Below are 26,868 nucleotides of genomic sequence, written 5' to 3'. Positions count from 1 at the left end.
GGTAAATTGCGGGCCCCGATCCGAGATGACCTGCGTGGGTAACCCGTGCAGGCGGAAGACGTGGTTTAGGTAGAGCTGGGCAGTTTCCGGTCCTGACGGTACTTTGGCGCAGGGGACGAAGTGGGCCATTTTGGTGAACAGGTCCACCACAACGAAAATGCAGGTGTGGCCCTGGGACCGTGGTAGGTCCACGATAAAGTCCATGGACACCACATCCCAGGGACCGGCGGGAGTAGGCAGGGGCTGTAGGAGACCGGAGGGCTTGGCCGGTACGTTTTTGGCTCAGCGGCAGACCTCACAAGAAGCCACGTATCGACTGACGTCTGCTCGGACGTGAGGCCACCAGAAGTCTCGGGTCAATAGATGAGCGGTCTTGTTTTGCCCGAAGTGGCCAGCCGGGGGTGCATCGTGGGCAAGACGGAGGATGCGGGAACGGAGAGGCCCGGGAGGGACATACAACTGCTCCCGATGGTAGAGCAGCCCATCCCGGGTGGATAGTTCACTGGCAGGGTCTTGCTGCGGTTCCTGCCGGTGTTTCTGAGCCCAAGGGTCGGTGTCTTGACTGGCCTGTATCTCTGCCACCAAGGCGGGTGCGGTTAGAGTGGCAGCAAAGACCGAAGGTGGCAGGATGCTAGCCTTGGGGGCTTCGGTGGTACTAGAGGCGTTATAGTCCGGCCGGCGGGACAGAGCGTCGGCTTTTTGGTTCTGGGAGTGCGGGACGTAGGCAATGGTAAAGTTGAACCGTGAAAAGAACAGGGACCACCGGATCTGCCGCTGGTTCAGCCGGCGAGTGGTCTGCAAGTGCTCCAAGTTCCGGTGATCTGTGAAGACTTGGACCGGATGTCTGGCTCCCTCAAGGTGGTGACGCCACACCTCGAAAGCCACCTTGATGGCCAAGAGCTCTCTCTCCCATATGGTGTAGTTGCGTTCGGCGGCAGAGAGCTGCCGGGAGTAGTAGGCGCAGGGTTGCCACGGCTGGCTGGGATCGTCCCGCTGGGAGAGCACGGCTCCGAGGGCCACATTGGAGGCGTCTGCTTCCACCATGAAGGGCAAGCGGGGGTCAGGGTACCGCAGGAGGGGACTTGAGGAAAAGCTATGCTTGAGTTGGCGGAAAGCCTGGTCGGCTTCTGGGGTCCACTGGAAGGGCTCCTTAGGTCGAAGGAGTCTAGTCAAGGGCTTGGTCAGGTCGGCGTAGCCCGCGATGAATTGCCTGTAATAGTTGGCGAAGCCCAGGAGGCGCTGGACGTCCTTCCGATTTTGAGGGGCCTGCCACTGGAGGATGGCGTCGACCTTCCGCGGATCCATCTGGGTTCCTTGGGGGGAAATGATGTGCCCCAGGAACTCGACGGACTGAAGGTGGAAGGCGCATTTCTCTAGCTTGGCATACAGGTGATGGGCTCGGAGTCGTTGTAGCACCTGGCGGACGTGTTGGACGTGCTCCTGCTCGGAAGTGGAGTAGACCAAAATGTCATCCAGGTAAATGATCAGGAACCGGTCTAGCAGGTCGCGGAACACGTCGTTCATGAACCGTTGGAACACGGCAGGGGCATTGGTGAGCCCGAAGGGCATAACCAGGTGTTCGTACTGGCCATACCTGGTGCCAAAGGCGGTCTTCCACTCATCTCCGGCTTTGATACGAACCAAGTTGTAGGCCCCTCGAAGGTCGAGCTTGGTGTAGATCGTGGCCCCCTTGATACGGTCGAGGAGCTCCGGGATCAGCGGCAGCGGGTAGCGGTTCCGAATGGTAATCTTGTTGAGGGCTCGGTAGTCGTTGCAGAGCCGTAAGTCCCCGGTCTTTTTCTTGACGAACAGGACCGGTGAGGACAAGGGCGAGGTAGAGGGTCGAATGAACCCTCGGGCCAAGTTCTTTTCCAAGTACTCCCGGAGGGCAGCTAGTTCTGGGTCCGCCATGGGGTAAAGGCGGCCTGCTGGTAGCGGGGCGCCGGGTATCAGGTCGATGGTGCAATCGTAGGGCCGATGTGGGGGAAGCTGGTCTGCTTCCTTCTCGTTGAAGACGTCCGCGAACTCCTGATAGGGAGCTGGTAGAGTGGTGGCGGCCCCCAGGAGGCTGGTGGTGAGTGGGGAACCGGGTTGGTTGGCAGGCGGCACAGGAGCCGAGTCGGGTGGTAGTGTGGAACAGGGCGCGAGGGCGCTCGAAAAGCTCAGTTCGCGTTGCACCCAGTCCACATGAGGGTTGTGGGCCTCAAGCCAGGACAGGCCCAGGTGTCAGAACTTGTATCTTTACTGCTGGTCCCCTATAATGTGACCAATGCTGCAATGTATTTTTACTGTGACTTAGAACTGCTTTGTTACTGAACCAAACTGACTCCATGTTGTAACCCTTGCTTGACCCAGAATGCTTGAATAGTAATTAACCTTGCCCCACTGGTATCCAAAATATTTGGGGTTGTAGAATGAGTTATGTTTTGTCTCTGCACATTCTCACCCTGGGACCCTTTGAAGCCGAGCAGCATGGCCTTCGAAGTAGGGAGGCATCCTCTCTACTGATAGCGATGGTGAGAAGACAGATGTGCCTGTAACGGTGTGAATTGGGGCTTTGTGAGATGTTTGTTTTACGTGTATAAAATTGTGCTGGTGCTGGCTCTCGCCATCACTGTTATCTTGCCTCTTCCAGTGCTTAGTTCTCTTCAATAAAATCCTAGCTTTGTAACCAAGTATGGGATCCGTTTGAAGTTCTTAAGTTCTGACACCAGGATGACCGGGAAACGGGGCATGCGGGCCAAGTCAAAGGTCTGTTTCCCCTGGTGTTGCTGGACCCATAAAACGAGTGGTAGAGTCTCGTGGCAGACGGGTCCACAGCGCAGCAGACGACCATCCACGGCCTCAACCAGTGTAGGAGTCTTCTTTTCCCGGACGGGGACGCCATGCTCCTTGGCAAAGTGATTGTCCATGTAGCAGCAGGCAGCCCCTGAGTCCAACATGGCATGGACGAAGATCCACCGGTCGTCAGGAAGCCGCAGACGGATCGGGACCAGGAACGGGGTGGGTGGTGGGTGGACGGAGCGGGCGGACCTCGAGGAGTGCCCCAGGTCAGGAGGTCCAACTAGACCTGGGGCTGGCCTTTTACCGAGGTGGCAGAACTTGTGGGGCGCTTTGGTTTGGCCGGACATGAACCTGCGAAATGCCCGTCTCCACCACAATACAGGCACAGGTTGTTGGTGCGCCGTCGGTTCTTCTCCTCGGGAGTCAGGCGAGGGCGGGCGACGCCCAGCTGCATGGGTTCTGCAGCCGGCGGAAGAGCTGGGGTGCCTGAAGCAGGAGCCGCCGTGGGGACCCGGGGTGGGGTGTTGCCCCTCTTCTGCCTCTGGCGTCGACCTTGCAGCCGCCCATCGATGCGTAGGCACAGCAGGATCAGGTCTTGGAGGGCGGCTGGGCGGTCACTGCGTGCTAGTTCATCCAGGACAGCATCGGAGAGACCTTCAGTATATTGGTCCACCAAGGCAGCTTCGTTCCAGGCCAGGTCTTGGGCCAATAGCTGGAACTCTGTGGTATAATGAGACACAGAGTTTTGACCTTGACGCAAGGCCCGTATCTTACGATTAGCCGTCTCAGCACGCACGGGGTTGGCATAAGCAGCCGTGAAGTGGGCCTTGAACCGGGTGTAGTCTGCCAGCAGTGGTGAGGGCTCTAGCAGCAGAGGAGTGGCCCATTTGGCTGCTGGCCCTTTAAGCAGGCTCAAGATAAAGCAGACCTTAGTCTTGTCCGTAGGGAAGTCGCCCTGCCTTATCTCCATGTAGAGTTCACACTGGGCGAGGAAGGCAGGGAACTCCTCCAGGCTTCCAGCAAATTTCTCAGGAACGCTCACCGGGCAGCGAGAACGGGGAACGGCGGCGGCAGCCAAGGCCACGGCATTGGATGCAGCCTGTTGCTGGAGAGCAATTACAGCCTGTGTCAGCTGCTGCACCTGATCCAGGAGCCCCGGCAGGGGGTCCGCGCCTCCTGCCGCTGGGTCGGTCATGGTGTGCCTGGCGAGTTTTGGGTGCTGGCAAGCTGTCAGGACCCAGACCTGCAGACAACGACGGGCAGCTTCTGTTGCCCTGGCAATCGGCCAGGACGCTGGCTGTCGGCTGGGGTGTTTCCAAAGGCAGCACGAGCGTTATCTTTACAGTCCTTAATTGGTCTGCACCATAAATCAGGCCAGCCGAAGGGAGTAGCGAAGCGCGGAGTCTCAGGAATGCAGAAGGGTCATCAACCAGGGAAAGCAAGCCGAATGTATACAAAGTACTTAGCCAAAGCAGAGTCCAGTTTCCAGTCCAAAGTCAAGCCGGGTCGGGAAGCAGACAGGTTTGTTCAGCAGGCAAGGGGGTGCAGGGCGCGGTCACGTCGGAGGGTGATCATTCGTTGCCAGCACAATTTGGCCTGAGGCCAGGATCCCAGATATAGTGTGCTGGCTAATTGGCTTGTTAGAACTCTGGGCTCAGATCTCTCCTAGCACGCCTGCGTGCTTCGCTACGCCTGTTTCTGAACTCTAGCCGTCTCCTCTCGCGTAGCCGTTCTGCAGGTGGTGGTGATTCTGGAGGCGATGAGCTAGTGCCTGGTGTGGCCTGATCGGTTTCAGGTGGCCCCTGCTGCTGGCTTGCTCCTTCAGGACTTACGTCCGACGTTGGTAGAGGCATCTGCACAGCAGGGGCGGGGTCAGAAGCAGGCACCTGCTCTGAGTCAGCAGGGGCAGGCATGACAGAGGGAATGTAGTCCTTCTGCTTGCTTTGCTTTTGTTTCAGACATCTTTGTATAGGAACCAGAGCCAGTAAGTGTGTGTGTGTGTGTGTGAGAGAGAGAGAGAGAGAGAGAGAGAGAGAGAGAGAATACAGTCCTTGTGCTTCTTTTGGATTTGTTTCAAATGGCTTTATGTAGGAACCTTTTATGGAATGGAGGAAAACTCCACCTCTCTCTCTTTTCATTTGCCTGTGTTAATCTGAAGAAGTTGGTTGGAAATACAGCAGCTCCTCTGCGTAAAGCCCCATAGAGATCACAAAAGTGTGCGCTTGCAAAATCTGTTTATTTTGGCTGCTTTGTTAGTGTGTGTTCACTTCATCTACTGGAATTGCAGCTGCTGGGGGACAAGGAAATGAAGACTATTCAGGAGAATTGCACTGCTGTATTTTTATTTATTTTAAGGAATGGGAAAGTCTCCTGGCTCCACTCTCAAAATCCCCAGGTATTTTCTGAGTTGGACTTGGCAACCCTAAACATAAATTACATACGTAAATTAGCATATGAAATTGCCTTATACCAAGTCAGGCTATTGCTCTATTTAGTTCAATACCATCTGCTCGACTTTCTAGTTCTCCAGGGCCTCCAGTGGAGAAGGGTCCCCCCCTTCCCCTGACTCTTGTATCTACACTTCCTTGGTTCTCACATTGTGCAAAACAGAAGTTTTCAGCAGGGCATTCTTATAATGGGATGAGAATGACAGTACAATGGAGCTCAAATCTCAGAGTGTGATTTTGGATTGGTGGTTGAGATTACAAATTGATTCCAGATATGCCAAAGATAAATCTGTGGGTTTTTCTAGTGAACAAAATAATACATGGTCCAAATGAGAAACTGATAAATAAAATATACTCTTTACTGTTGCAAATGAAGATGCAAGATGAAATTGTAAAAGACTGTATGATTAAATGGGCTCAGAATATAGGTCATAATATTGATATGGATGTTTGGGAAACACTATGGAAGTTTAATATAAAAATGACCAGATCTATTAACTTTAAAGAAAATTTGTATAAAATGATCTATAGATGGTACATGACACCTAAAAAATTGTCTAAGATTTATGCTAATGTAACCAATAAGTGTTGGAAATGTAATTGTCAAATGGGAACATTTTATCATGTATGGTGGTCCTGTGATATTGTGAAAAAATATTGGGAAATGGTTCACAAAATACTGCAAAAGATATTGAAAACACAATTCAATTCAAACCAGAATTATTTTCATTGAACATTTTCCCCAAAGACTACCCAAAGGAAATAAGACATTTGAAAGCACATATCATCACTGCAGCAAGGATTTTAATTGCAAAAAACTGAAAACACCCAGAAATGCCAAAAAACCAAGAAATGATTGAAAAAATACTAGAAACAGCTAAACTGAATACACTTTCATCCTTATTAAAAGACAGTAGTATACAACAGATAAAAAATCTTTGGAATCCTTTTTGTGTATGGTTTGATTCACAGATATAATCCTGTTTGTTATATATAATATTAGTAGAAAGAAGCTAATTACTTTGATTGATATTTGTTTTAAGGTATTGCTTATAGATCATAAGTGAAAGTGTTTTATGACTTACAGTTACTAGCTTTTTCTCTGCTTGATATATGGACTTTGCTGATGTAATGTTTGTATATGAAGTGAACAATGCAGAAATGTAATAGTGAACTTTTTTCTTTTCCTTTTCATCCCCTATTTTGCTTTAAAACTGAATAAAATATTTAAAACCCACTAGAATGACAGTATGATGGATCAGCTCAAATGGTTGTTTCTACGAAGGATAGTTTTATAGTATGTGAAGTTGCTTCTCTATAGAAACTGTACAATGTTGCAGTTTTTATTGTACATATCACCACCACCACCATCCTTTTTCCTGAAATTCAATGTCTTTTTTCCTTTGTAATCTTTCCTTTAGGATGGTATGTGTAACTTCAAACAGATCTTTGCTTGTATTGACTCTTCTGTTGCCTTAAGACTCTTTTTTTAACTGCTTGCACAGTTTTCCAATTAGGGTTGCTAAGTCCCCCCCAGCCTCCGGCTATGGTACGTATTGTACCATAGAGTTTTCCCTCCCAAATTGCTAGAGTGTCTGGGAAAACCATAGAGTTTTCCTGGAAACCTCTAGAGCTGCCGGCGCATGACATTGCCGATGTGAGGACATCACTTGCGGGTGATGTCATCACACTGGCAACATCAGGGGAGGTTCCCCCCACCAGCCCAGTGTGGGCTTGTGGGTTGGGAACCTCCTGGACAGGAGAACCCCTGCCCAGACCGGGGGCATGGCAGCCCTATTTCCAGTTCTTCTCTCTTGGCTTCAGTGCATTGTTTTGTTTGAGATCTTTGCAGTTTGACTGAAGTGTTTTTATAATATTTTGTAATCTATTTTGTCTTTCAGTGAAAAAGGTGGGTGTTAAATGAAGGTGGTGGCAGAGCTAGATTTAGGGTTGCCAAGTCCCATTTTTTAAATATCTGGGGACTTTGGGGGTGGAGCCAGGAGACACTGGGGTGGAGCTAGGGGGAGGGGGGGAAACGGCACCGGGGAGCGTCGCTGCGCTGCCGTGGCTGCTCCTCCAAGATGGGCTCAGGCTGGCCCATCTCGGAGGAGCAGCTGCGGGGGGGGGGGGGCGTCGCGGCGGCGTCGCGCGCTCCGCCTCTGCATTGGAATGGGGGGGTGGAGGCGGGCCAGGAGCGTGGCGAGCCGCGAGTCCGGGTCCTAGAGGGGCCCGGATTCGCGGCTCGCCATGCTCCTGGCCTGCCTCCACCCTCCCCTTCTCTGGTTTGGCTGCTCCTCCGAGATGGGCTCAGGCTGGGCCCATCTCGGAAGAGCAGCTGCCGGGGGGGGGCGGCGCGGCAGCGTCGCGCGCTCCGCTCAGCCTCTGGGTTGGAATGGGAGGGGGGTGGAGGCGGGCCAGGAGCGTGGCGAGCCGCGAGTCCGGGTCCTAGAGGGGCCCGGATTCGCGGCTCGCCATGCTCCTGGCCCGCCTCCACCCTCCCCTTCTCTGCTTTGGCTGCTCCTCCGAGATGGGCTCAGCCTGGGCCCATCTCGGAGGAGCAGCTGCGGGGAGGGAGGGGGCGGCAGCAGCGCAGCAGCGTCGCCCGCTCTGGGATGGGGTGCCCGCCGTTTCCCCCCTCCCCCCGCTTCTGTTTTTTGGAGGAGCGGGGGAAGAGGGTGGAAAACCTGGCATCCCCCGCCAGAGCGGGAGGGTTGGGAAGGCTAGCTAGATTAACAATTAGGTCAAGTAGGCACTGGCCTATGGGCCCCCCTGCCTTTAGGAGCCCAGGGCCAGCTTCCCCTCCCCCCAGTTTTCTCCTTGCTTACAGCCCTCCCAGCCTGCACGCGCAGCCAGCAACTGAGCTACTCTTTGCCCAACTTGCCTAGTGCAACTGCTGCTGGCATTGTTGCCAATTTGTCTCTCTGTGCCTCTCCCTTGCAGTTTAGTAAAAGATGCTTTTAAGATGGTTCCTGCAGGCTGCAGCGGGGGCCATGGGTGGTGGGGCAGATGCTAAGATTCTGAGATAAATCTGCGAGAGGGCCCCCAAGATTTCGACTACCTAGGGGCCCCCACAGGGTTTAATCTGGCACTGGGTGGTGGTGGTGGCAGCGGTGGTGATAATGGTAGTAGTAGTAGCTCAAACCAGTAAATAGATTTTAAGACTCAAGACTTTGGCTGGTTAAATACACTTTCAAGTGGAAATGGCAGGGATTCAGTCTGTACCCTTCTGCACGTAAAGCAGGTCTTCTAGAAAAGGAAAGGTCCCCTGTGCAAGCACTAGTCGTTTCCAACTCTGGGGTGATGTTGCTTTCACAATGTTTTTACAGCAGACTTTTTATGGGGTGGTTTGTCATTGCCTTCCCCAGTCATCTGCGCTTTCCCCCAGGAAGCTGGGTCTTCTGACACTGAGCTAAATATGGCCCCACACCAAATTCTTCTCTGTTTCTGGAACAGAGTTCCAAAGGTCTCTTATCTTGTCCAAAGACCTTTTATTCCCGCCCATGTACAGTATTCCACCCACATTTGGCAATACTGTTTCTGGGCCTGCCAAAAAACCCTTACCCCCTCTGACCCATTACCCATAAAAACATGTTTCAGTTGTCTCTTCACAGGAATATCACAGCTAGCGTACCTTATGCAGCCTCCTCCTACTATGTATGGCAAAGCCTGTTGAGCAATTTCTTTACAGATAAATACTGCCAGTTTATTACTCTGTCCCTCGACATGTTAGAGGTAAATGAACTGATATACAGAGAGCTGAACAGAACCTTATTGCTGGAGGGGGAAAGAAAAAGGTGAGTCTGCTGCCTCAAAGGATGGTTTGCATTGGCTGATAGGAAAGAGAAAAGGGGAGGGATTCTTGTCAGGTTACAGGTAGACTAAATCCCTGCAAGCTCTGCTCCAAGCAAGTAGACTTCTTCTCTCTGCTGAGTTGCTGACTCTTTTGCTCATGGACATTGATTCCTGTAGCCACCTAGAGACAATTGGTGCAGTGGGAGAATTAATTTTCATTCACACTAAGACCTCTATGTGTTTCACAGCCGCCCTGAGCCACTTGTGGGAAGGGCGGGATATAAATCCTAAATAAATAAATAAATAAATAAATAAATAAATAAATAAATAAATAAATAAAAATGCTGTAAAACAGGGGTGTCAAACATGTGGCCCGGGGGCCAAATAGGCCCTCAGAGGGCTCCTATCTAGGCCCCCAAGCAACTGGCTGCCATCTGCTTCCTTCTCCCTCTCTCTTGCTTCGTTCTGCATCACAACTTGCTTGCAAGGCTTGCTCAATTGCACAGGAGCTACAGAGTCAAGTCTCTATTTTCTCAATTGACTGAGGCTTCTCCCTTGGGAAGGAAGGAGGGAGGAATAGCTTGCTTTGCCAGGTTCTTTCAATTGCACAGCAGAGGTACTGAGCCAAGCCTCTCTTCCTTCTGCTGGCTGAGACTCCTCCCTCTCCTGGTCCCCTGGGGAAGGAAGGAAAGAGCCAGAACTTCCTTTGTCCAGTTCCCTGGATCCCATGGGAGAGATACAAAGAAAGCACCTTTAAGATCAACGAGTGCTAATGTTTTAAGTAGGTTTTATTTTAAGGGTTTTTAAAATAAAAATCTTTGTGTTTGTCTGTGTCCTTTATAAAGTTTATATCTCTGCTATCTAATCTTAAATACATACACACATGGTCCAGCCTGACATGGCTCGGCCCATCAAGGTCTCATTTATGTCAGATCTGGCCCTCAAGAGCTTGACACCTCTGCTGTAAATAAATAAAACTGGAATCACTCACTTAAATTCTGAAGTGGAACAGTCACTCTTAACCCTTCTGGATTCCACCTTTCCATTCTATGGAATGCAGGCCAGACCAGGCTATAACATAAGTTGGATCGACTCAATCAAGGATCTGCAGCCTTCAGTTTTCAAGGCCATTTGGTGTTTTGGAGGTCATTAGTTCATAGGGTTTCTGTAAGTCAGAAGTGACTTAAGAGCACTTACACCAGAAAAGGAAAGGTCCCCTGTGCAAGCACCAGTCGTTTCCAACTCTGGGATGACGTTGCTTTCACAACGTTTTCACGGCAGACTTTTTACAGGGTGGTTTGCCATTGCCTTCCTCACTCTTTTACACTTTCCCCCCAGTAAGCTGGGTACTCATTTTACCGACCTCAGAAGGATGTAAGATGAGTCAACCTTGGGCCGGCTACCTGAATCCAGCTTCCGCCGGAATCGAACTCAGGTCGTGAGCAGAGATTTCAGATCACAGTACTGCAGTACTGCTGCTTTACCACTCTGTGCCATGGGGCTGCTACTTACACCAGACCTAAGTCCTAATTTAAATATGATGCTGGCTGAGGTGAAAATTCTCTTCTATGGGACTTTGTACTGACAAAAGGGACATCTCTCTGGGGTTCTTTGTTGCTGCTTGGATGTTTGTGGGAAGAGGATTTTTTGCTTCTGCACCACATTTTGGTACTTCTGTGCACCTCCTGGGTTTTCTTTCCTGCTACTGAGGGGATCTGGATGTCCGAGACATATAGGTTCTATTGGAAACTGTCTTGAGCAGCACTCTGTAGAGAAGACAAAGAAATCTCCTAAATAAATAAATTATACCTTTAACACCTGGGATGTTCACAAAATCAGGCGTACTTATCATATTGGCCTTCCAATTAATGAGATATCTGGCTCTCAGAACCAAGAGGATGGTTAGAAAGGGGAGATGACCTGTTTCCTTTTTTTCTTTTTCTTTTCTCTTTTGTTTTTTGGTAACTTTTTCTGGGATCCTTCCCTTTCAGGGGCTGCAATGACTAATCTCCTCCTTTGGTTGAGCTTCCTGATCCTCTCCCTTCTGGAACGCAAGTCTTCTGCTGAATATGAGGCTACAGTAGTCACCAGCAGTGGCCGTATTCAGGGAAAGCATCTCCCAGCTGGCTCAAGAAATGTCACAGCCTACCTGGGCATCCCCTATGCAGAACCCCCCATGGGGAAATTGCGTTTCCAGAAGCCTCTTCCCCATAAGCCATGGAGCCATATCCTGGAAGCCACCAACTTTGGAAATTCATGCCCACAAGCAGTTCTTTCAGGCATTCCTGATGCTGCCACATTCAATGCCAACACGCCCCATTCAGAGGACTGTCTCTTCCTCAATGTCTGGGTGCCCTATCCCCAGCCCTCCACACCTGCTGCAGTCCTTGTCTTTATCCATGGTGGTGGATTTTTTTTTGGCACAGCTTCCCTGGTCATATATAATGGGGCATTCCTAGCTGCTACTGAGAATGTCATTGTGGTCTCCATGAATTACCGTCTGGGAGCTCTAGGCTTCCTTTCATTGCCACCAGCTGCCCCAGGAAACGTGGGCTTGTTTGACCAGCAGTTGGCCCTAAGATGGGTGAGGGAGAATGCAGCTTCTTTTGGAGGAGACCCAACTCGGATAACCATTTTTGGTCATAGTGCCGGAGGAGCCTCTGTCAACTATCATCTCCTCTCACCAGGGAGTCAGCCACTTTTTGACCATGCTGTACTGCAGAGTGGGACGGCCACTGCACCCTGGGCTTGGGTGAGTCCTGAGGAGGCAAAGAGGAGAGCCTTGGCCCTGGCCAACCTGTTGGGCTGTACAGAAGCTGAGGACAGTGCCATAGTGAGTTGTTTGCAGGAAAAGAAAGTGGAAGAAATTCCGGTGCTCAATGTTTTCTTTGGCGATGGCAAGAGCATATTGGACTTTCCCTTCACACCAACAACAGATGGAAATTTCTTTCCTGATGACCCACAGAAACTTGTGGAGTCCAGGCACTTTCATTCTAAGCCTCTGATGATCGGTGCCACCTCTGATGAAGGATCCTTGCTTATCTTCTATGCTTCTCACTTACCTACAGGCCTTTTGACCTGGGAGCAGCTCTTGGAAGTGCTGAATGGAACTATAAGCAATGCAACAGAAGACTTCATCCAATCCATTGCTCGGAGATACAGCGAAGTAGAACCAGAAGGCCCAGCCCGGTATCGTTCTGCCTTGTCCCAGGCCTGGGGTGATTACCTCTTTCTATGTCCAGCAAACAAAATTGTCACAGAAGCTGCAAAGGCTGGAAACCCTGTGTATGCTTACACATTCACACATCGTAGCAATGGCTCCGTGTGGCCTGAATGGATGGGGTCAACCCATGGATATGAGATCCCATACCTTTTTGGAACTCTGACCTTATTACTGGGAACCAATGGAACCCACACAGAAGCGGAGTTGGAGCTAATCCCCCGAGTGATGCGTTACTGGGCGGAGTTTGCCAGAAGTGGGTAAGAGAACTACTTACTTATGGATGTTCAGCATCCATGACTCAGAAGGTAGGACCTCTCAAAGGTTTCTCTGTCACAGAACTAGGCTTCCCAGTCCCCTGCCACAGGTGGGGCACCCCCAATTTGGAGACTCCTCCCCTGCTCACCAAAAATCCAGAAGTGGGGGGAAAATGGTGGCCCTTCCCTTCCCACCCAGCCCCATCGCAGCAGCTTCTCCTCGCCCCTTCCCTTCCCACCCAGCCCCAATCACAGCAGCTTCTCCTCGCCCCTTCCCTTCCCTTCCATTCCCACCCGGCCCCATCACAGCAGCTTCTCCTCGCCCCTTTCCTTCCCACCCAGCCCCATCACAGCAGCTTCTCCTTGCCCCTTCCCTTCCCACCCGGCCCCATCACAGCAGCTTCTCCTCGCCCCTTCCCTTCCCACCCAGCCCCAATCACAGCAGCTTCTCCTCGCCCCTTCCCTTCCCTTCCATTCCCACCCAGCCCCATCACAGCAGCTTCTCCTCGCCCCTTTCCTTCCCACCCAGCCACATCACAGCAGCTTCTCCTTGCCCCTTCCCTTCCCACCCAGCGCCATCGCAGCAGCTTCTCCTCGCCCCTTCCCTTCCCACCCAGCCCCAACCACAGCAGCTTCTCCTCGCCCCTTCCCTTCCCTTCCATTCCCACCCAGCCCCATCGCAGCAGCTTCTCCTTGCCCCTTCTCTTCCCACCCAGCCCCATCGCAGCAGCTTCTCCTCGCCCCTTCCCTTTCCCTCCCACCCAGCCCCATTGCAGCAGCTTCTCCTCGCCCCTTCCCTTCCCACCCAGCCCCATTGCAGCAGCTTCTCCTCGCCCCTTCCCTTCCCACCCAGGCCCATCGCAGCAGCTTCTCTTTGCCCTTTCCCTTCCCCTCCCACCCAGCCCCATCGCAGCAGTGTCTCCTCACCCCTTCCCTTCCCCTCCCACCCAGCCCCATCGCAGCACCTTCTCCTCCCACCCAGCCCCATCGGAGCAGCTTCTCCTCGCCCCTTCCCTTCGCCTCCCACCCAGCCCCATCACAGCAGCTTCTCTCGCCCCTTCCCTTCCCCTCCCACCCATCCCCATCGCAGCAGCTTCTCCTCGTCCCTTCCCTTCCTCTCCCACCCAGCCTCATCACAGCAGCGTCTCCTCGCCCCTTCCCTTCCCCTCCCACCCAGCCCCGATCGCAGCAGCTTCTCTTTGCCCCTTCCCTTACCCTCCCACCCAGCCCCATGGCAGCAGCTTCTCCTCGCCCCTTCCCTTCCTCTCCCACCCAGCCCCATCACAGCAGCTTTTCCTCGCCCCTTCCCTTCCCAGCTTCCCAATCCCCAGATTCCAGCTTGGGATTCCTGGTTTTACAAGCTTTCCCCAGCCAGCTGGCCAATGGGGGGAAGCTCGTCCCCCACAGCCACCCAGAACCTCTAGATCTTGGGCAGGACCTGCAAACAGATATAGTTTTAAAATGTCTGTGTGCCTTTAAATTGGAGCAGGAAGTACTTCATGGGGAAGGGTTAGCAACAGCAGACCTCGTGAGAGTACAGCCTCTCTGTTTGTTTTGCTTTCCTTTCGGACAAGTGAGTGTGTGCGTAAAAGAGCAGCGTAGCCCCTGTACTTTCCAGACCTGGTTGTGGAGGCACCAGAGACTCCTGTTTTGTTCTACTGCTTCAGACCAACATGGCTGCCCACTTGCACCAGAGACAGTTAAGCGTGAGTGAGAGTGAGAGAGAGAGAAAACAGGGGGAGGGAACTCTTATTCCCTATGGATATTTATTCTCATAGGAAATAATGGAAAATTGATCCGTGGGTATCTGGGGCTCTGGGGGGGGCTGTTTTTTTAGGTTGAGGCACCAGATTTGCAGCATAGCATTCAGTACCTCTCCCCAAAATACCCCCCATGTTTCAAAAAGATTGGACCAGGCGGTCCAATTCTATGAGCCCCAAAAGAAGGTGCCCCTATCCTTTATTATTTCCTATGGAAGGAAGGGATTTAAAAGATGTGTAGTCCCTTTAAATGTGATGGCCAGAACTCCCTTTGGAATTCAATTATGCTTGTCACAGCCTTGATCTTGGCTCCACCCCTAATGTCTCCTGGCTCCACCCCCAAAGTCCCCAGATATTTCTTGAATTGGACTTGGCAACCCTACACAGAACGTGTTCAGAACTAGCATCCACTTTAAATACATGCCAATGTCAATGACCAGTGAGAGAAAATGCCAGTTTTGTTAACTAGAAATAACCTTAACTATATTCAATACTTCAATGAATTTGTTTATTTATTTATTTATTTATTACTTCCCATTTATATCCCGCCCTCTCCGCAAGCGGACTCAGGGCGGCTTACAACATTATAAAAACGATCAATCCAATAAAACATATAAAACCATAATTTACATATATTAACTTTAAAACCATTCTATAGCGCTATTTCAGTCCAGTATAGGTGGTATTGACTTCTCGACCAAGATCGCCAGCATTCTGTAGGATGTCCGGTGGCAGCCTTTTTTCAATCAAACCGCAAAAGCCTGTTTGAACAATTCGGTCTTACAGGCCCTGCGGAACGCAGACAAATCCCGCAGGGCCCTTATAGCTTCCGGGAGGGTGTTCCAAAGTTCTGGTGCTGCCACCGAGAAAGCCCTGGATCTCGTTACACATAGCCTGGCTTCTTTTGGGCCAGGGGCAGACAACAGATTTTTTGTCCCTGATCGCAGTGCTCTCTGGGGGATATATAGGGAAAGGCGGTCCCGTAGATAGGCAGGTCCCTGACCATAGAGGGCTTTAAAGGTTAATACCAACACCTTGAAGCGAACTCGGAACACAACAGGCAACCAGTGAGATATTTATTTGAGATATTTCGTATTAGTATATTTTTACCCTACCATTCCAGCAAAGGGTTAAAGCCAGTGTACAGCTTTCTCCCCTTGTCCATTTTAATCTTATAACAAACCTGTGAGGTAAGTAGACTGATGGGGAGAGAGAGAGAGAGACTGGACCAAAAATTCCATAAGCAAACTTCATACCAGGATTTGAACATGGATTTCCCAGATCGCACACTATAACCATTAAACTTTTGCTTACTTTTGTGACCTTCTTTTGGGCAGTAATATTTGTCTTCTGCCTTTCAGTATTAAACTTCCAAGGTAACTATTAAACTTCCAAGGTAAGCTTCCAAGGTAACTTCCAAGGTTATTAAGAAAATGAAATAACATTAAATCCAAAAGGGTTCCCCCCCCCCCCCAGTTACGTTACAGATGCAATAGAAAACAAGTTTGTCATTAATAGCTTGGGGAAATAAAACTGGCTGGGCTTGGTGCCCAATAGATACTGAAGCGGGTATTTGGCACGTACCTCTGGGGAGGGTACTGGGGTTTCTCCACAGAAAAGGTCTTTGCTCTGGTCTCTGTCTGCATAATTTTGCAAGTTAGGTTCACCTGGGTCATCACCTCTATGGAGGATCTTAAATGGCAGTCCTATTAATTTGTGGTGCTATTAGGTTCTTAGATACATGTTGACAGGGATGAAAACTTTCCCAGCTCTAACTAAATCAGTCCTCTATTGATTTATTTTTTTATTTATTTTATTCGATTTTTAGCTCACCCCTCCTGTATGACAGGCTCATAGTGGGTTATATCATAAAAACAATCAACAATAAAAACAGTAAAAGACCAATTTAAATATATAACATCTAAACTATAGAATGTGAATGGAATATGTCATGAGGACCTTACCATGTTATGTATTTTACTGGTTGTATTTTAACACCGTAATCCATCTTGAGCCTCTGTGAGATGGGTAAAGTTAGTAAATGAATAAATACATCACCAGAAAACATATATTGTGTACTTTGCACAGAACTAGTTACTTCTCTGACTTCATGAATCATGTTTTTGCCTCTTGTGCAGCAATCCCACCCCTTCAGAAGTTGGTGAGGCACAATGGCCACTCTACAACCCTGCAGAACAGAATTTCTTTCGCATCAGCACAGAGCCGCCTCAAGTCATGAAGCCCTCACCCGCTCAGCACTGTTCTTTCTGGACGGCACTTGCACCAGAGGCATTGAAGCCAAGTGAGCTGAGGCCTTGAAAAGGGAAGAGTGACCCAAAACCATTCCCTGTGGTAGACATTCTTCCATAAACTGTGGTTGGGTTGGACTCTTGGTCACCCTAGAGACAATAGCACAATGCTAAGGTCATTCTGGAATTGAGTAGGAAAGCAACTGAGCCCCTTTGTTATTAGGTTGCCAATCCCCAGGTGGGGCAGGAAATAAAGGCTACCACCAACCTCCACAAGAACCAGCCTCAAAATTAATGCAATTCAAACACTACTCATAACACTTAGTTACACACTTTCATTGGGCCAACCAAAAATTGTATGAGAACAATAAGGAACATATACCCACACCCACAGTCACCTACAATGTCCAAATTATGTCCAAATTATATCAACAGCTGGGTGTAGGTGAAGATTCAAATTGTAGAGTCTTTCGCATGGAGCACTGTTCCTCAAAAGTTCAAGTCGTACTTCACAAAGTCTTCCACAGAGAACCACGCTTCATAAATTTTATCTTCTGTACAGCAAGGCACAGGAAGTAAAATGCAACACGGTGGTACTCAATCCACACTTCGCTATTGCTTCTACGAGTTTTCAAAAAGAAATATTGAATCCAATTTTAATGCTGTCGCTTACACCAACATCCATTTGGTATGGTATGGGAAACGTGGATTGAGTACCACTGCTTCGTGGACCCAGGAGGTCCAGTTCTATGGGCCCCCAAAGAAGGTGCCCCTATTCTTCATTATTTCCAATGGAGAGAAGGCATTTAAAATGTGTACTGTCCCTTTAAATGTGATGGCCAGAACTCCCTTTGGAGCTCAATTGTGCTTGTCACAACCTTGCTCCTGGCTCCACCCACAATATCTCTTGGCTCCACGCCCAAAGTCCCCAAGTATTTCTTGAATTGGACCTGGCAACCCTAAGTTTATCTAGTCTAATTCAGTGGGAGGTTCATTTTCTGGGCTTTCTTTCTTTCCACAGATCACCCTTCAAATGATTCTGTTCCAGCCAGTCCAGAAGGCGATACGAAGCCAGAAATGTAAATTCAGATAAGTATGTATGGATGGAAAAAGAGGATCATATGAACTGGAAGAAAAAAGGCTAAAGAGGCAGTGTACAACAGAGGAAATATCCGTTTATACCTTCATTCTTTCATGTAAATTCAGAGAGGATTATACTACTTTCTGTCGTCTGATTTTAAAACATAAAATCTGATACCCAGCTCCTTCTCAGGCACACTCAAATCTAGATTCATTTGACTAAATTAAAGTGGTCTCCTGAGCTCTCCTTCTGCTTCAGTGTCCCTTTGTTTTGTGCACATCTTGCCTTTGATTTGGTGTGAAGACTTTGATTTGGTGTGAAGACTGTGCAGGTCTGTCAACACACCCTGGATCTTGTGGAGGACAAGCTTGGTGAACTGAAAGTGTGGACTTCCTGGCTGAGGAAATCCCTAGATTTAACCACTCTGTATTGTAATATCCAGGGCTTTTTTTGAGCAGGAATGCACAGGAATGCAGTTCCGGCTGGCTTGGTGTCAGGGATGTGTGGCTTTTGCAAATGAGTTCCTGCTGGGCTTTTTCTACAAAAAAAAGCCCTGGTAACATCTGAGTGTTTCAACAAAGTGAGGATCCCAGTTTGTGGGCAAGAAATTCAACTATTATTAAGTCACACTGGGGGGCAAATTAGCATAGCTAGCTAGGGTTACCATCTCCAACTTGTGAGATTCCTGGAAATTTAAGGTTTGAGCCTGGGGAGGGTGGAGTCTGGGGAGGGGAGGGAGATCAGCTGTGATGTGATGCCATAGAGTCCAACCTCCAAACCTGGTGTATCCTGCAGTACTCTTCTTGCAGACAATTCTGTGAGGTGGGTTAATTAGACTAATTAGAATGTGGGACTGGCCTAAGGTCACCCACTCTGAGAGCCAGGTTGGTGTAGTGGTTAAAGAGCAGCGGACTCTAACGTAGAGAACCAGGTTTGATTTCCCACTCCTCCTCCACTTGAAGGCTGCTGGGTGACCTTGGGCCAGTTGCAGAGGTCTCTCAGCCTCACCTTCCTCACAGGGTGTCTGTTGTGTGGAGAGAAAGGAAAGGAGAGCTAAGTTGCTCCAAGACTCCTTCAGGTAGTGAAGGGTGGGGTATAATTCCTCCTCCTCCTCCTTTTCTTCCTTTGTTTTCTTCTTCACCCCACTATAAGGATAAAACTGTGAATGAGAGAGCCCTATGAGCTGCCCTAAGCCCCACAAGAAAAGAGTAGAACTAAAATAGGGCATGAAGTCCGGTAGAAATGTATTCTTATTAACAGAGACAAGAAAGAGAACCCCCCTTTTTTTAGAGAGAGAGAAATGAAGATTGTATTACTGAGGCAATCATTGCCTGCAGTGTGCACTCATCCCTCTTTTCTTTATTCACACCAAATCAATGTTTTAGTAGTGTTCAAGAACTTGCACCACGTTTCCTCAGAGATAACAGTGCGCAGAGGGACAAATGAATCTGTTAACCAAAAGAAGTGTTACCTGTAACAAACTTTCAAAAAGGGATTTTGGTCTCCAGCCATACAATGCATGCGAGGGAATCCCAGAGATGATAATATTGTGTTGCCACTAGGTGGCACAATGATACAAAGAAAGTGTTGAAGAGCCGTCCAGGGACATAACAAAAGATAAGCAGATCCAATTGGAAATTTCAAAGCTAGAAATGCAAAGTCCTTGCTAAGACCTGGATGGAGTACTGAACATATTCTGGAATTCTAATTCAAAAGTGTTATGATGTCGCACTCATCACAGTAATAAAATGTTCTTCAAATGTGTGGTGTGATGGTTAGAGTGTTGGAGAGACTCAAGTTCAAATCCCAACTCTGCCATGGAAACTTGCTGGGTGACCATGGGTGTGACTCACTCTCAGTCAAATCTACCCCACAGGGTTGTTGTGAAGATAAAATGGAGGAGAGGAGAATAATGTAAGCTGCTTTGAATCCCCCCTGGGAGAAAAGCAGGGTATAAATGAAGAAAATAATAACTATCAAAGTTCATGGTTCTTGACTGAGTACAAGGAGACAAGTCCATGCCCCAAGGAGCTTCCAATCCAAAATGTAGCATATGTAGCATAAGAAACAGAAATAAAAAGGAGAAAAATGTGGAAAGAAGGTGTGAGTTTCAAAGGGTGTGTTCATTACAGCTAAGTGATTTGTTGTGGCTTAAAAGTTCATGAACTTAAGCCCTCTTAAGAACATAAGAGAAGCCATGTTGGATCAGGCCAAAACCCCATCCAGCCCAACATTCTGGTCACACAGTGGCCAAAACCTGGGGGCCATCAGGAGGTCCACCAGCATGGCCAGAACTCCAGAAGTCTTCCCTTTGTGGCTCCCCAAGCTCCAAGAATACAGGGCATCACTTGCCCCAGACAGAGTTCCCTCTATACCTTGTGACTAAAAGTCACTGATGGACCTCTGCTCCAGATGTTTATCCAATCCCCTCTTGATGTTGCTTATGCTTGTAGCCACCACCATCTCTTGCGGCAGTGAATTCCACGTGTTAATTACTCTTTGAGTGAATAAAGGAAATACTGTTCTAGGCTTATTGCTCAGCAATTTCATTGAGTGCCCAAGAATTCTTGTAAGAAAGGGAGAAAAGTGCTTCTTTCTCCACCTCTCCCTGCAAAATTTTGTAAACCTCTGTCATATCATCCTTCAGTCATCATTTCTCCATTTCTCAGTTGTCATTTCTAGGGCTCTTTAGCCCTAACCTTGTAAACCTTTCTTCATAGGGAAGGTGTTCCATCCCCTTAATCATTTTAGTTGCCCTTTTCTGAATTTTCCCCAATGCTATATCTTTTTTGAGGTGTAGTGACCAGAACCATACACAATATTCCAAATGAGGCTGCACCATAGATTTATATAAGGGCATTGTGATACTGGTTGATTGGTTTTCAAACACCTTCCTAATAAGCCCTAGCATAGTATTTGCCTTTTTATTGCCGCAGCATGCTGAATCAACATTTTCAGTGAGTTATCTACCATGTCCAAGATTTCACTCCCAGTCAATTGCCACCAGTTTGGACTTCACCAATCTATATTTATAGTTAGGATCCAGTGTGCCTTTCTTTGGACTTACCTATGGTGAACCTCATTTGCACGTTGATGTCTACTGCCCAGCCTTGACAGATCCCCCTGGCAAGCCTCATAGTCCTCCCTGGTTCTCACTGCCCTGAACAACTTAATGTCATCCACAAATTTAGCCACTTCACTGCTTACTCCCAACTCCAAGTCATTAATGAACTAGTTAAAAAGCACTGGACCTAGTACCAAGTGCTGCAGTATCGCACTGCTTACCACCTCCCATTGTGAAAACTGCCCATTTATACTCACTCTCTGTTTACTGTTCATTAACCAGTTTTCAATCAACAAGAGGACTTTTCTTATCCCAAGACTACTGAGTTAACTTAGGAACCTTTGATGAAGAACTTTATCAAAAACTTTCTGGAAATCTAGGTAAACAATATCTATCAGGTCAGCCTTGTCCACATAATCGTTCAGCCCCTCAAAGAACTTTAACAGGGTTAGGGAGACAAGATCTTCCCTTATAGAATCTGTGCTGATTCTTTCTCAGTATGCTTTGTTCATCAGTGTACCTACCTATTTTATCTTTAATAACAGATTTCACCAATATACTCAGTATCAACATTAGACTGACCGCCTTTAATTTCCCAGATGTTCTCTGGAAGCCTTTTTAAAGGTGAAGGTTACTTTAGCTATCTTCCAGTCCTTGGGAATTGAGGTAGATTTTAGGGATAGGTTGCATATTTTTGCCAGTGGATCCACAAGTTCACATTTGTGTTCTTTCAAGACTCTTGGATATATGCTATCTGGGCCTGATGGTTTATCAGATTTAATTAGCCCATCAGTCACAGGACCTCCTCTCTTGTCACCTCACTTAAACTCAGGTCTTTCAACACCACCCCCCTGAAATCAGTGTTTCTGGAGTGGGCAAGCACCTCCTATCTTCCACAGTGAAGACAGGGGCAAAAAATGCATTCATCTTCCCCACCATTTCCCTATCACCCTTTAGCAATCCTTTTAATCAGATGCATTGTGCTGCGAAATGCAAGCAATATTAATAAATACACAAAAATATAGTTTTAATTGGCAGAGATACATGTACACACTTGGGTAGGGATAAAAACGAAACTGTGGGGCCAAAAGGTTATGAATACGAAATGCATAAGGCAGTGTTGAGAGCCCACAACAGCAGTAAGTGGTAATACTCTTTCCCCTAGCTACACTATGCTTGTTTGACAGCTATGTTTGTTATGAAAGAAATCTGTCCATTCAATCACTTGCTGATAAATGTTAGTTCGGTAATCTCACACCAGAGCTTCTTGTTGAAATATAATTCTTCCAAAATCAGCTGCAGATAATCCTGGGTGGTAGGAATGCTCTCCCACTGAACGTCTCCATCACCAAGATCAGATGCATACATGTCCATTTTATTCCTTGCATAGAGAGAGGTCAAGCAGGCCAGCATAGGTATCAGAAGGTCATTCTTGGTAGATGAGAAGGAGAAAGAGTTTGTGGCTGGCTGAGTCCAGACTGGCATTTTAAGCCAGCACAGGGAGGGGATGTGAACGAACCAAAAAAGCGCAACCAAACATTCACATCTGCCCTGTTCCACTCCTACACTCACCCCATCAGCAGTTGTCTGAGTCCAGCCACAAAAAGCTACCACTTCTGAAGTGGTAGCAAATCAGCAGAGTACCTCCAGGGCAAATGATGGTTCTGAGCACCTGTTTTTATATTTTATATTGGGTTGTTTATTGCTGGAGGTGTGTTCTGTGTAAGTAGTTGCAGCTAGCCACATGTGTTTTCAGTTGGGTTTTCAGCTATGCTGCAATCACTATAGCATCTGACCTACTACTTTTCAGAGACCTAGGTTAGAATTCCTCTTCTGTCATGGAAACTTGTGCGATGATCTTAAGCCAGTCACTCACTTCATAGTGTTGTGATTGCAAGATTGGGAAAATGATGTTGCAAGTCAATTTGCGTCCCCATCGGAGAGAAAAGTGAGTATAATGTCTATATCAGAACATAAGGGAAGCCATGTTGGATCAGGCCAATGACCCATCCAGTCCAACACTCTGTCACACAGTGGCCAAAACCCAAGGTCCACCAGGAGGTCCACCAATGGAGCCAGGACTCTAGAAGTCCTCCCTCTGTTACACCACACAGCACAAGAATACAGAGCATCGCTGCCCCAGACACAATGTTCCATTGATATCTTGCAGTATCCATTGTTCTATTGCAATACCCACTGATGGACTTCTGCTCCATATATTTATCTAATCCCCTCGAAATACATTATTCCTCCACTTACAGCTGCTGGAATGGTCTTGGGTTAGCCATTGCAATTGCAGGAGTTGTCCTTGAAAAGGCAGCTGCTGTGAGAGCCCTCTCAGCCCCACCCACCTCACAGGGTCTGTTGTGGGGGGAAGAAGAAATTGTAAGCCACTCTGAGTCTCTGATTCAGAGAGAAGGGCAGATCAGTCTTCTTGTTTGCTTGCTGCAGTCTTCTTGTTTGCTTGCTGCAGCAGATCAACACAGCTACCTGCCTATATAATTTGCTTGTCACTATTAATTTCTGAGGGGCTTGTAGCAGCAGGTTGGTTTGCCTCATCTTCCAGTGACAGCCTTGAACTACAGGTTAGAAAATATCATCAGGGATACTTCAAAAGCAATGTAGGTACTGCTACTCTACTAGGAGTACTGTATGTTTCTAAGAACCTTTTAGTGTTGTCTGGAACTGCAAAGTTGGAGTTGAGCCCTAGGAGAACCAGCCAGGACAGTCATTGTGGTAGAATGCTTAAGAGTGGCAGAATATGACTTCAGGGACCTGGGTTCAAATTTATATCAGCTATAGGTCGATAACACACACATCCAGAAACACTGGAAACTTTACACCCAATTATAAAATCAGTGAAGAGTTTTGTGTGAGTGCAGCTACTGTTTGTAGGAATCCATGGCCTGCTCTTTAAGCTTAGATCATACCACACAATATAGAAGATAACAACATCTGGTCAAGATTGATGTATAGTATTTTCTGGATGTGTGGGTGGGTGGGGGTTTTTTAAGTGTGTATTATTGACCACTGAGGAAGGCCCTTGAGGCTGAAACATGTATGGTCTTGTGTTGGCCATTTGACATGTCCATCAGTTTTGCTTGGGAAATTGTTACAGCTTATGTAAAGCTTGCTCTGATTCTTAATGCAGCCTGATATTCAGGCCACATGTTTTTAATTTCACTAATGTTTGCATCATATAATAAATATTTATTTTGATAATATTTTATTGGCTGTAGCTTGACCCTGTAGCATTTTCAGAAGCAGCTAGGACAGTCATTTCGGTGGGGTGCTTAGAGTAGCAGAATATAACTTCAGAGAACTGGGTTCAGATCTCCACTCTGCCATGACACCTGCAAAGTGGCTGTGGCCCAGTCACTTGTGTTTGGTTTAAGCTACCTCACAGGGTTGTTATGAAATGAAAGCTGAAACAGCAAGGGGAGAGCTATGTGCAAACCTGAGCTTCTGGGAGGGAGGGAGGAAATTGTACCAGATCAATATCCGGGTTTTTTTTAACACAGAAGGCAGGACTGCAGAAAGCACAGCAGAGCAGTCGGAGTACCATTTTATTTCAATTTTTTTTTTTCTATTTAAATAAATACTGAGGGGGAGGAGTTGTTACATCTTATCCTGTTCTATAACTATGCCTTGTTCATGTGTTATTGTTTTACTTTACACTGTGATCTTTTTGATTTGTTAGCTGCTTTGGAAATCTGTAAGTTAAAAAAGTAGGTTATAATTTTTAAAATAATGGATAATTAGTTCTTAACACTAATGTCACTGTCATTAACACTAATGGATAATTAGTTCTTAATGCTAATAGACAAAAGTCAGGAGCTCCTCCAGTATTTGGGGGAGGGTTTCACGCAGACACAGACTAATTGTCTAGACACAGGTCACACCCATGGCCATAGGAGTCACCCTGAAAATAAAAGATTCAGCCCTTAATGGAGTAACACATACATATCCCTATTTTACAGGCAAACCACTTGACACCTTCTAATCACAGTTCAGGTCCATGCCTGCTGTCAAGGATGTGCATTGGGAAAGACACACATACTTCATGGTGTGCCACTGTGGTGCAAAATTATACATCCTACTGCACTCCGGCATAATGATCCTTATGTCCTTAATTCCTCATAATCAACATCATCTATAATATATGCATGCAGACTGCATTTTAAGAATCACAGATCCGAACCTGTAGGCACCATTCCGTGGCACAAACACACGGATCGGATGGGTTTTTCCTTTTTTAAATGGGCAGATGCATTCTTCAGCTTCTCTATGCTCACAGCTTACCGCGTCCTCCGTAAAACACACACCACGCGTGCCTTTTTTGTTCCCTTCGAAATACACAGGCCAGTTAAGTAAATGGGCATTCCACGCCCACCCATTCGGGCAGCCGTGTGCGGGGAGAGGATGCCTTTGAAGATAGGACCGCCGCGTGCTTAAATATATTCTTCCCGTCGGTAAAAAGGACGCGTAATCTAGGGCAAGGCGGGGGACGATCTCAGCATCGTGGCACTACGAAGCCCCTGTTCCCTCTCTCGAAAGCGCTCCAGAGATCTGTAAGGCTCGCGGGCTTCAAGGCCCTGATCTATGGGGAGGCAGGGAACCTCTTCTGCAGAGAGGCCCCCCTATGATCGGCAGGCGCACACTGCGTTGCACGGTTCGGCGCGCTCAGCACCCCGACCCCGGGATTCCTGACAAGTCGGCTCCTCCCTTTCTGAGCCAGCCCTCCCCACTAGACCCCCCCCCTCCATATCTGCTGCCAGCCGACGCCCCGCCCCTTTTCATTGTCCTCCCCTCCTGTTTATACACAAAGACCCCCAGCTTCCCTTCTTCTCTCTCCTCCCTTCCTCTTTCTCTCTTTCAAAAATCTTTCCCTTCCTCTTTTCTTTCTCTCTTTCCTCCCCTCCCAACCCCCCCCCCATCTCCTCTCTCCCAATTTCCTTCTTCCCCGCCCCCCCCCCCCCCCAGGTTAAAGGATTTCAGAAACCGGGGCAGAGTGGAGAGCTCGGCCGAGGATTAAAAGGCGCGGATGCGTTAAGAGAGGCTGCTGGAGGGTTTTGTTTCCACCTTCTCTCGCGGTCGCTTCGATCCGAAAACTTCTTCTTGGCAAGCGGCGGAAGGAGAAAGATTTAGGGGGAAGGGAAGAAAAGAGAAGGGGGAGGGGGCGGGACTAGCCAAGCCCTCCTTCCCACCAGCAGCCGAGACCAGATCTACCCGGATCCCCTCCCTGGGCTCCAGGGGCACCAGAGCGCGGCCGGCGGGACCCAGAAGGAGGCAGCTTTGCAAGCCGTCGCGCTTCCAGCAGCCATGGGCCAAGCGAGGGCTCCAGCCCGCCGCCGCCGCCTGCTCCGCGGCTCCGCGATTCGGCTGCTTTGAGACTCCTCTAGGGACCCTTCCCCGCTCCTTCGCTACGGGACTGGGCCATTTCCTCAATTGGATCCAGAATGGGGTGCTAATCCGGAGCGGGCGCCCTTTTTCTCCTCTCCGGCATCGGCTCGCCCTTTCGGACGCCTGGATTCCGACCGGTCCGCGGAGCATCCCCAGTCCAAGGAGGAAGGCGAAAGGAAAGGACGTCTTTTGATCCCCCCTCTTTCCCTCCCGCCCCAAGCTATTGAGCTCCTGTCCTGGGTTCTCTCCGGTTTATATTGGGGATCTGTTATTTCCACCGCTGATCAAAAGGCTCCTTTGAACTGCTGTTCTCTCTTCGGCCGCCTGGGTTTTAACGAGTTAATCCAACACTCCCACAACAGATTTAAAAGGCTTTTTTTAAAAAAAGACAAGACCCGCTTCTCTCTCAACACCTGAATGCTTGGGATTCCCTGGATAGAAGGAATTCTTGGTCTACAAACGCTCAGCCTCCTACTGGCCTTATTCCCGCGGACTCCTGAGCTCCAACCCGGCTGCTGAGATTGGAGCCCATCTTCCACGCTGCTTTGCCTAGAGCCTGCGGTGCTGCGGCCGCCGCCACCCCTCCACTGCCGTCCTGGCTGTTGACCCAGCTGAGAACTTCCCAAGGCGGCGTTAGGTACCAGTCAGCCTCCTGCCGTTTGGCTGCCGTCGATTCTCTGCTGGCCCTTGGACTCCTGGGATTGCTTGACATTCGGATTCTGGTAAATGTCTCTCTCATTCATCTTGTGCAAAGCTCTTTGAGACCCCAGTCCCCGCCCACCCCCTTTTCCTTTTCAGCCCTGGTCTGCTT

At 48.6% G+C, this 26,868-nt stretch overlaps 2 protein-coding genes across 5 annotated transcripts in view; both read left to right on the top strand.

The window, feature by feature from the left end:
• Window positions 1–17,836, top strand: part of LOC132572311 (cholinesterase-like) — a 77,510-nt gene extending 59,674 nt beyond the window's left edge. The window contains exons 2-4 of one of the 4 annotated variants that reach the window (XM_060239216.1): window positions 11,015–12,503; window positions 16,399–16,562; window positions 17,531–17,836. In XM_060239216.1, the coding sequence (XP_060095199.1) occupies window positions 11,023–12,503; window positions 16,399–16,562; window positions 17,531–17,592 (1,707 nt within the window). In that variant the 5' untranslated portion in view covers window positions 11,015–11,022 and the 3' untranslated portion in view covers window positions 17,593–17,836. The remainder of the gene's footprint in view (window positions 1–11,014; window positions 12,504–16,398; window positions 16,563–17,530) is intronic. The other 3 variants (XM_060239218.1, XM_060239215.1, XM_060239219.1) reach the window with 3 other exon arrangements.
• An 8,884-nt stretch (window positions 17,837–26,720) lies between these two features.
• Window positions 26,721–26,868, top strand: part of PPP1R18 (protein phosphatase 1 regulatory subunit 18) — a 54,155-nt gene continuing 54,007 nt past the window's right edge. The window contains exon 1 of the mRNA XM_060239213.1: window positions 26,721–26,779. The gene's annotated coding sequence lies outside the window, so the exon portion shown is untranslated. The remainder of the gene's footprint in view (window positions 26,780–26,868) is intronic.

This window comes from Heteronotia binoei, chromosome 5 (assembly GCF_032191835.1).
Source record: "Heteronotia binoei isolate CCM8104 ecotype False Entrance Well chromosome 5, APGP_CSIRO_Hbin_v1, whole genome shotgun sequence".
In the NCBI taxonomy this organism is placed as follows: domain Eukaryota; kingdom Metazoa; phylum Chordata; class Lepidosauria; order Squamata; family Gekkonidae; genus Heteronotia; species Heteronotia binoei.
The sequence above is the reverse complement of the archived record's forward strand: the minus strand, read 5'-3'. Positions and strand labels throughout refer to the sequence as shown.